At 37.4% G+C, this 11,143-nt stretch overlaps 1 protein-coding gene across 6 annotated transcripts in view; it reads right to left on the bottom strand.

Moving 5' to 3' along the window:
• Positions 1 to 11,143, bottom strand: part of tex9 (testis expressed 9) — a 125,099-nt gene that overhangs the window by 22,690 nt on the left and 91,266 nt on the right. For all 6 annotated transcript variants that reach the window (XM_048615980.1, XM_048615981.1, XM_048615982.1 and 3 more), the window contains 2 exons: positions 1,485 to 1,619; positions 41 to 175 (listed from right to left, as the gene is read on the bottom strand). In XM_048615980.1, the coding sequence (XP_048471937.1) occupies positions 41 to 175; positions 1,485 to 1,619 (270 nt within the window). The remainder of the gene's footprint in view (positions 1 to 40; positions 176 to 1,484; positions 1,620 to 11,143) is intronic.

Genomic DNA, 11,143 nt, shown 5'->3' with positions numbered 1-11,143 from the left:
AATACCATGACTGATCATTTCTCATTTTGTCACATCCTACCTTTTGCCTTTTAAGGATATCTATTAACTTCATCTGCTTCTTAAAGCCAGTCATGAGCTCAGTTTTCTGCTTTTCTAACTTCTTGTTTTCGGTCTTCAGTTGTTCAATTGTTAGTTTCTCTTGGTTAGTTGTGTCCTAGTACATATAAGACAAATAATAGGCAATACAATAAGTAATGTTTTGGCCATCCTCTGACAAACACAATTTTCAGAGAGATAGCAGTCTCAAAACCTACAACAGCTTGGGGAGCCTGACTGCAGATAACATATCCAAGTCAAAGCCTTTCTTCTGGACACTCAGAATGGATGCTGTGTCTTGATATCAGTCTTTCTTTAAAATATTCTAACATCTGACAAGTATACGTAGCAGGTAATGAGCACAGATATATGAGAAGAAAATAAACAAGTTGTTAATGTGTAAGGATATGAGATAAAACTTGACCAATGAGACAAAGAAAGAAAAAACATGTAATTTATTATTACAAGCAGCATTGATTTAACATGTGGTCTTTTTAAGCTTTTTTAAAAACTATTATTAGCTCCCTTCTATTTGCTGGTTTGAAAAAGCTATCCTACCTACTGGATGTGATTTTCCCGATTATACCAAGTCAGAAGCGTAAAGATTGATTCTTCACAGATTAAGGTATAAAGCACTCAGCCGATACACACTATACGCAATTGGTGAATTTTGATGGACAAGTAAGTATAGTTCACATTTAAATGGAGTTGTATCCAGTTATGACCCCTGCATAGGATGAATGATGCTGAGGAAGCACAGCATGATAAAAGCCTGGACTGAACAGAAGCACCTGTGAAGCAGGAGCCCAAAGACAGCAGGAACAGATGGGGACCAGGAGCCCACACAGCACAGGAACCTGGACAGAGAAGGAACCCAGTGGCCAGGAGCATCCACTGGAGGAGGACAGAAGAACAGAGCATGCCTCTAGCTTCTCCTTACTCAGTTAATCATGACAATGGTACCCTGCAGGAGAATATTTCTGTAACTCGGACCACAAGATTTGAAATGCCAATAAACTAGTTAGTAAGTACCAAATATAATCTCTGTTGAGCCTTACCATTGCAATGTCACTACGATGGTATGCAAACAGTAACAATGTGCAGAACTCTGTACAACTATTACTTTGGGTTTCCAACTATCAAACTAAATTTCAAGCCAGGTAATAATTTGCCGTTAATTTCTTAAAACCCTCAAAAGAGGAACATTTTTGAAATGTTTGAGTTCTCTTTTGCCAAAATGCCCACTGCTAACTGTAGAAGTAAATTTCATAATACAATAATATTCATTAATGCCTCGCTCCCAGTGTTGAGCTGCAGACAAAGGAAGTTTGGATGGAAATAAAGCTACAACAATGTCGCAATAGCTCCCCAGCTTGCACCGACTTATGATATACTCCTCACCAGCAGCATTGTATTTGTAATATTACCTTGTTATTCTGCTTCAATTTATTCAGCTCTGTCTTGAATTTTTCAGCCTCTTCTAATGCCCTGTTTAGACGAACCTCTGTGGCACTATGGTTTGTAGCAGCTTGCTTCTGAGTTCTTTTCTGGTTGTCCAATTCCTAAGATAACAATTGTGTGTGGAGGAATAATCATTATATATTTTAAGTCGGACTTTAAAATACATGAACATACATAATTTGTCTGAGCCTCCGAAAATTACACCCGCTGCTCATGTTCTAAACATTAAAATTTCTCTAAAAATATCACAGGTCCTAACTGGTATCTCATTCTTCCTAAACAATAGCAGCCTATGATACAATGTGGCATGCTGGCCTGCTCCTAAATCTGTCTAGAGCACTTCAGCTGGGTCAGGACCTTCACAGCAGACAATTTACAGTCTACATTAGACAAAGGAGAAGAACTGCATGGAGAAGACTGGCTTGTGGATTACCACAGGGTTCAGTGCTAACCCCAATACTGTTCAACATGTATAAAAATAATCTGTGAACACTATATCTCACAAAATGTTGGTGACATCTATTATGTCATCTAAGCACCATCTTTCTGTACCAATGGACCAGATCCTTAGCTAAGTTTACAGTCAACTGCAGCATATGGTATCTAAAACCATATGCAGTGTGTTCCAGCTCCACAATGCCAGCCCAAAAAAGAAGCTGCATGTCTATGTGTACAGTCAGAGATTAAAGCATGATCCAAACCCAACAAATTAGGAGTGACTCTAGATTGTTCTTGAAGAAAACAAGAAGTCCTAAGGTCAAAACTAGAAACAATGTATTAGCTGAACTTACTTGGTGGGGCACTGTTGTCACAGCACTCCAGACGTCAGCGCTTGCCCTATCATAGTCCGCAGCAAAGTACTGCACCTCTGTCAGGCATAGGCCATCTCGTACACATTTTGTTGACACTCAATTAAATGCAACAATGTGCATCATGACTGAAACTCTGCTCAACACCACTTGTCTGGCTTTCAGTCTTTGCAAACATCACCCCCACACATCTGCTGACTGATAAAAAGCCACAAAAACCCACAAACTGAAACCATTTGTATTCCACCTCAATTACTCCATGATGACCTGTTTCATTCACCTACTACCCCACCCCCAATTTCCATCTTGATGTCCCACAGAGCGCAATGTTCCTGAGCAAGATCTACAGCAGGTATCCTTTTGTTCAAGGAATGGTAACATGGAAAGTAATCAATAGTTTCCTTGTTACAAATCCTATCATTAGAATGGCGTGCTTCGAACTACTTTGGCCAGAGTAGGTCTTGCTATATGAGTTCAGAACAAGACAAGACCCCATGGAGCCAAAGTCCACTGCCATAGCTTCAATACAAAAAAACTCCTTATGCAGTTGTGGGAGACGCAAACAAAGTTGTGCATTAATGAGAAATGTCCCCTCTACAGACCAAGTAGTGGACTAACCTCAAACTCAGCAAATGAGGTGACTATTCGCTTGGTTTCAGAGATTTACATTTGCTAAATAAATAGCAAGCAGAGAAGGGTGTCATGGTAGAAACACTGGTTTTGGCAATTTACTGCCCAAATGCACTGATTAATGTGGATTTAATAGTGGCATTATCATATTAAAATACTAAGTATGCCAATTACACAAGTTGAGGTTGTTGACTTGCTCGCCGAGCTGGGCTTGTTCTCATTCAGACATTTCATCACCGTGTTAGTGACATCATCAGTGGAGCCTCCGATGAAGCGGTGTTATTCTACTCCGCTTGGAATTTATACTGTTTGGTCCGTTATGGTGAGTAGTGTCACTTCCGGTTTTGATCTGTATTGGTTTGTTGCATTTAATTGAGTTTGGCCCAAGCCCTCTAGGAATTCCTAGAGGCAAGTTCTCCACCCATAATGCAATCAACAAACACATAGAATTGGACCCCACATACAAACCCGTACAGATCAAAACCGGAAGTGACACTACTCACCATAACGGACCAAACTGTATAAATTCCAAATGAAGTAGAATAACATCGCTTCATCGAAGGCTCCACTGATGATATCACCTGGCATGGTAATGAAAAGTCTGAATGAGAACAAGCCCAGCTTGGCGAGCAAGTCGACAACCTCATCCACAACCCGAGCTACAGACCTTTGCCAAAACGTTGAATTACACAAGTTGTCAGTGGCTTCATCTAATTAAGACATTTTAATATTGTGAAAATGCTACAACACAATTCCATGAGGCTGTACTTACTACTGGCATTCTTACTTTATCTGCCTTATTTAAGGAAGAATATCTTGTATTGGCTGTGAAATATTTTGGAAGTTGTGAAATGTGTTCAACAAAATGTATATTTCTCTTCTTACTGCATATCCAAACATCTATTTGAATTGTATTGCATTTTACAGCCTTTGAAGTTAGGTCCAAATAACACACACCCCTGCAATTTTTTGTCTGAAAAACATGATCTGCATTAACATCCTTATAAATTCCTAATGGAAATGTCAAATAATTTTAATTTGCTTCTCCATACAAGCAAACACAATCTCTATTTGTCTTCAGTAGACATCACCTAAGAACTATTAAACGCACAATAAACAATACCATATCGTTTTTACTTAAGTTTCTACAGGATTTCATTTAGTGTTAGACAATATCGTATATCTACCAGCTTAGTTGTAATTTTGCTGCATTTGCCTTCTTTGCCCCTTTTTGACTGCCTTTTTCTCCCTTTTGTTCCATCTCTCCCTTCTACCTTACACATTTTTTTCCTGATGACTGTGGTGCTACCAGGGCTACAAAATGCATCTTTCAGTGAACTATATTAGAAAAATACCTACTACATCAATTAGTTGCTGCCTTTTCGTCCTCTGTCCTTTTTACTTTTGTTTCTTCTTACTGCTGCTGGATTCCCATCCTATTTGTATTCCCAGTACATTTCATAGAATCTCTACAGTGTGGAAACAGGCCATTCAGCCCAACTGTTTACACCAATCCTCTGAAGAGCATCCCACCCAGACCCATCCTCTTACTGTATCTCTGTAACTCTGCATTTCTCATGGCTAACCCACCCAGCCTGAACATCCCTGAATACTATGGGCAATTTAGCATGGCCAATCCACCCAACTTGCACATCTTTGGATTGTGAGGGGAAACTGGAGCACCCGGAGGATACCTGCACAGACATAGGGAGAATGTGCAAACTCCACACAGACAGTCGCCTGAGGCTGGAATTGAAGTTGGGTCCCTGGCGCTGTGAGGCAGCAGTGCTAGCCAGTGAGTCACTATGTCATGGTATTCTGTGTCTGTGTTGCTACTCAAAACTTGTTTTATTGCAATATTACATGATGTTAATTATCTACTTTCTTAAATGTTTCTCTACTTGTTTTCAGAGATTGGCCTTGTTTTTGAAGATCCCCTGTTAAGAGGTAAACCTAGTCAATGTCTTGTTGCTTTTTGTAATAATGTAGACATCTAACCGTTTCATTTCATTGATGTAGTCATTTGTATTTGTTCACCAGCATAATTAGTCTTATTCACAAAGGTCAAGGGCTCATTTATGTCAGTATGCTGAATAAGATTGAATAATTTCAATGAATGCCTGCTTAGCTAGCTGAATTTAATATTTGCAGACCCTGAAATGCCTTACACCGAACAGTCTGAAGAGATGGAATTAAAAGCAATACAGATTGGAATAATACATTATGTGTATTAATGTTATGATGATCCCAACTGATGTTAATATTGGACGATTCAGATCCCAAATTGAAGCTGGCTTGATAGATCCTAATTTTGTTTTTTTTAACCAACCTTCATAGTTAGTACTGTACACATTCACAAGAATCCACAAGACCAAAGATGTAGAAACAGAGTAGTATTCAGCCTGATAGTGTCTGCTCTGCTGTTTAATTAGATCATGGCTGATCTGATAAATCCTCACTCCACTTTCCTGCCCTATCAGCATAACTCTTGATTCCCTTTCTTATTAAAGATCTGGCTCTCTCAGCCTTGAATATACTTAACAACACAGCCTCAACAGCCCTCTGCGGTGAAGAATGCTGTCAGAGTAGAAATTCCTCTACATCTCTGTCCTAATTGGGCAACTCCTTATACTGACATTGTGTCTTCTGGTCCAAGGCTCTGACAATGGGAAACAACCTCGCTGCGACTACCTTGTGAAGCCCCTTAAGAATCTTACATGTTTCAATAAGGTCTTCCTTTGTTCTTCTAAACTTCAATAAGGACAACTCCAACCTACACGACCTCTCCTCATAAGAAAACCCTCCATATGAAGGAGCGACCTAGTGAACCTTCTCTGGACAGCCAACAATGCCAGCATATCTTTCCTTAGGTAAGGGGACCAGTATTCCAGGAGTGGTCTGACTGATGCCTTGCATAGTTTTAGGAAGACCTCCATATTTTTATACTCCATTCCTTTGAAATAGAGGCCAACAGTCCATATGCCTCCCTATTACTTGCTGAATATGCTTGCTAGCTTTTTGTGATGTTTATGGATTCTAGCACTCCAAATTCCCTCTGCACTGCAGTCTGCAAAAAATGAAAGGTTTATTAGATAAGAAAAACATGAACTTTATTACACTAGATGAAAATGTTGGAAAAGTTTCATTACAAAAAAAGGATTCAAATACTCACCATTCCTTTCATCCCAACAATATCCTTACAAATAAAATACTGCTTGAGCTAGCACAGTAGCTCACTAGCTAGCACTGCTGCCTCACAGTGCCAGGGAACCAGGTTCAATTCCAGCCTTGGGCAACTGTCTGTGTGGAGTTTGCACATTTTCCCCATGTCTATGTGGGTTTTTTCTGGATGCTCCGATTTCCTCCCACAGTCCAAAAATGTGCAGGTTAGGTGGATTGGCTGTGTTAAATTGCCCATAGTGTCCAGGGATGTGCAGGCGAGGTGGATTAGCCATGGGAAATTCAGGGTTACAGGGATAGGGTAGGGGTGGAATGCTCTTCGAAGGGGCAGTGTGGACTTTATGGGCTGAATGGCTTGCTTCCATACTGTAGGGATTCTATGAAAAAGGACACTGGTGTGTTTACCAGATTCTTTTTCTTCCATTGTTGAGCAAGCCTAGGAGAAGATATTTGCAGGTAAGTCAACATTTGGAAAGTGGGAGTCTTTCAAACATAGCATAGTGAGAGTTCAGGGCCAGCATGTTCCTGTAAGGGCAAGGGCAGCAAGTCCACGGAACCCTGGATGTCAGGGATATCGAAAGTTTGATTAAAAAAAGGAAGCATGTGTTAGGTACACACCAGTAAAAACAGGGGAGGCCCTTCATGAGCATAGAGAGTGTAGGGAGATGTTTAAAAAGGAAATTAGGAGGGCTAAAAGGGGCCACAAAATATCTTTGGCATATAGGATTAAGGAAAACCCCAAGGCATTTTCTGAATATATTAATAGCAAAAGGAAAAAATGTTCTACTCAGAGGGCAGTAGAACCTTGGAACTTGCTGTCTAAGAGGGTGCTGGAGGCAGGTACTCTCACAACAGTTAAGAAACATCTAGATAAGCTTTTAAAATGCTGGGGTATAGAAAGCTAAGGACCAAATGCACATAGATGGGATTAGTTTAGTTTGGTTTTATTCGTTAGAATAAATATGGTGGGCTGAAGGGTGTGTTTCTATGTTGTATTATTCTATGACTCTAGCAGTTTTATCAGATTTCTTACTACAGACGTCAACATTTCTGTCTTCACTTTTTTGAATACACACACCAAATCTCTTTTAGATTTTTCTAACTCTCTGAGAGACCATGAACCCTTGTTGCTAAGCAACAGCAGTTTTATTTCTGTACTTTTTTGCATTAAACTACTAACCCTCATCTATTCATCTCAAGGGTGGTAAAGCCTCATTAAAATGCATGTAAACAAACCTTCTCTAGGCTTCTCTGTATCAAACCCACAAGAACAACTTTAAAATGAAATTCCCCTCCTACGCAAACACATAAAATATAAATTAACCAAAGTTACATTGTTCTGAACAATGTATAACAAGATAATTTAGAAATTATGACATGCATTTTCTAAATTAATTTTCTCATTTTGTTTATTAAGTAGTTCATTACAGAGCTTTAACTAATAGCAATTTAGTTGCAAATTTGATAGCTCCCCTCTCCTTGAGCAATAGATGGTCACCTTTATTTAAAGGTATATGACTCATCTCCCAATCTCTTCAATAAAGTAATACATTGTGCTCAAAATTAAGAATTTCACCTGTTAATACTCAACTGCAAATAAGTTTAATAACTTATAGCTATATAGGCTTTGATTATTATCTACTGAGTTTGCAGTTACAAAATTTCAACAATTATTAGTTATTGAATCTTTGATTCTGAATGACACTGCTTTATCATATTGTTTCTTTCACATAGTTTTTTTAAAAGAATCTGCACTTGTACAAATGTAAATTTACATCAATTTTTATACATACGTTCATGTACAGGGCTTATGTTAAATGATTAGTAATCTAGACAATCCCAGATCATATTCAAGTACAACTCTTTGTATTCTGTTTAATAGTGACAATAAAAGTGACCATTAAGATTTTGGATTTTAGTTTTAATAAAGAACTGGTACGCTCATTATCTTAAGGGAAGAAATCTGCCATCCTTACATTGTTCGGCCTAATATTTAAACATTAATCCCACATGGACACGGGTTAATTTTAACTGCCCTTAAGTAGCAAACCACTTCATATCTAATCTAGTATTGAAGATAACAGCCTATCATCAACCTTTGAGGTACTTTGGGAGAGGCAATATGACAGCCTTGCCAGTGACATCCACTTCCCAAGAATACATTTTCATAATTTGATAAATGTTTGATTACTGTTTCAAATTGGAAATTAATAAAATATTTCCAATTGTTATAAGTATGATTTGCAGTGCTGACTGTACTGAAATCTGGTTTAAAAGCACAGGAAAAAATAAATAGATAGTGAACAATTACCTTGCTAGCCATCGGATGGCAGCAAAATGTAATCCCTGATTTGATGACTTTTATACGCGACTGTTGAAATATCATTTAGTAACTTCATATTATGACTTGTCATAAACATTTTTTTATAGTTTTGGGCATTTATTTTACTAGATTAAAGAAATGTCCTTGACTATAAAATATTTGAATCCCAATAGTTTTGTAAAAAGGGGAACCATTTGGTGCAGAATACCAAACCTTGAGCAAATGAAAATCTCAGTTTTGATTCTGAATTCATACTTAGTTAGCTGATCTCTGCTGAGCAACTGATGAAAAGCCATCGTTGTCCCAGTGCACCTGGACAAGAAATTGAGAAATCTGTTGGGATTTCTGTTCCGAATGCTAATGAATGTACTAAGTACATGTAAATGCGACAGTGCCAATTGGTATTTGGTGGGCTGAAGGGCCTGTTTCTATGCTGTACAACTAAGAGAATTAAATGTTCACATTGGTTAAGAACAGGATCAGGGTCAATTGTAGTGCCCCCCATGGTCAAACAACATGGGTTTATAAATGAAGAACTGGGCAAACCTGCCTGACACACATCCTTCTAAAGATTTTAACTCAGCTGTGATAGTCTCCTTCAAGAAAGAAAGGAGGAAAAGATGATCCTAAATCACATATGCACACACCTCACATTAAGATAACGTTAAAGCTGGAAATATTTTCACTTCTAACATGAAACAATAATAACACATAATTGAAGCTTATTGTGAAGACAACTGCTTCATGAAACAACTTAGTTAATGACCTACCTGGGTTCATACCTTGAAACCATTCCCACAGAAAACTGCTCTCCAATGACAAAAATTTGATTAAATTTTTCAAACATTAAATTAAATGTACAATTCTACTTTAATGGAACATATACAAGCCCCAAGGTCCCAATTTTAAAATACCTGATCTCTCCAGATTCATACATCAGGGAGTAGACATCTACAGTAGAGTCATCATATTTGCATAACCATTTTATCTTTGCATATCAAAGCATGTACATTTCTACCAAGCTATATTGAAAGTATTAATATAATACTTAATATAAAAGCAATTATACTTATGAAGTACACCTTATCGGAGTAACAAACAGCACCCAATTTTTGAATCAAATATCTTACTTATTTAAGACATTTGCTATTCTTTTCAATACATTAGCAGTGGTCTTGTTCATTGTGAGTTGGAGATGGAATGCACATTTTCTGTTGAAAGCATTTTGGAAAGGGTGTTCAGAGATGATTGATCAAGTAATTTTTGACTGAATCCTAGAAAATAAAACTCTACCTGTCCTATTTGTACCAAGAAAAACTATTTCTGTGTAAGTAATGATGCAATTCAGAAGCAGTATTCTTAAAGAAAAATCAGCAGTTTCTCTACATATTTATGAGTATTTTTTACTAAGATCTTGTGTTCGTAGTAACTTGTTAACAGGTTTGCCTTTAAATATTTTGCAAATCTGGAAGACCTAGTGATAATAATGTAATAAACACATTTGTACACTTTAATTTGAGAAAAATGTAACACGAAGTATTAAAATATTTAGTATTTATAATCTGACAATTTTTCCTTCAGCATAAAAACTAATTTGTCACTGTGACTTTACAAACATATTCTCAAGTTATGTTTTCAATTTGAAAATTTGAGCTATGCATCGACCATGATATTTACAGATCTATCTATTACTATGCCATGCACAAACCATATATTTCTGATTGTTTGAAGAGTTCAACTGACAACCAATTAAAATTTCAGAGCATCTTGCTGTAGAATTTTGTGTTTATTTTTGAATTATTCTGTACATGGATCATTTATTTCTATAGCATTTTGTTCCCATTAAACATCAATGTAATGCAATATATTTATCATTGCCTTGATTTTGATTTTGTAACTCTTCAGAATTTGTTTATTATATTTGCGGGGTTTAACAGTCAGCTGAAGCAGAATCTAATAGCAGATATTCTCCCAATACTTAGTTGTGAAGCTTGTAATTGTAACCATAGATTTCTACCATTTACTGTGCAGCTGAAGAATTCTTTCCATGATAGAAAGTCATGGGAAAGGAAGTACTGAAATGAAAAACTATTACAACCGTGTCCCTGGTAACATAATTTTCAAATGTACAAATTTTATGATTGGCTCAGTATACATTTAACTGACAACTCCTTTCTGAAGACTAAATATACAAATATCCAAGTATCTAAAATCCTGAAACATTTTGGTAACTTTTTACTGCAGTATAAAAAGGTGCATTTGTGTTCAAATAAATGACTGGCAGTTGGAAAATCTTACGAGAAACAGACTAAGAATCTCAGAAAAGCAACCAGGAAACTTTAGAAAATAAACAATTTGAAAGACAGAAGAAACATTACAAATATAGTTAATAAATCATTTCAATTTTTGTGTATCTCCTACCACCACACTACAGCAGGAAGTCTATGCTTTTGAGGACACTTCTGTGCACCTGGAACTGGAAGTTGGTGCCAGCTCCCTATGACACATGTGTGATATCACTGATGGTCATACACCCAAGAAATGCTCACACTACCCTTTGCATTTGGTATTCTGCTTGTTGCCATACTCTAGTCCCAGCTCTGTTCAGCACTCTGTTGCCTGCTCCCATTGCCAGCCTGCTAAGTGCTCTACTTGCTGCACTGATCACTTTTCTGTTCAGTGT

This window comes from Rhincodon typus, chromosome 33 (assembly GCF_021869965.1).
Source record: "Rhincodon typus isolate 14 chromosome 33, sRhiTyp1.1, whole genome shotgun sequence".
Lineage (NCBI taxonomy): Eukaryota > Metazoa > Chordata > Chondrichthyes > Orectolobiformes > Rhincodontidae > Rhincodon > Rhincodon typus.
The sequence above is the reverse complement of the archived record's forward strand: the minus strand, read 5'-3'. Positions and strand labels throughout refer to the sequence as shown.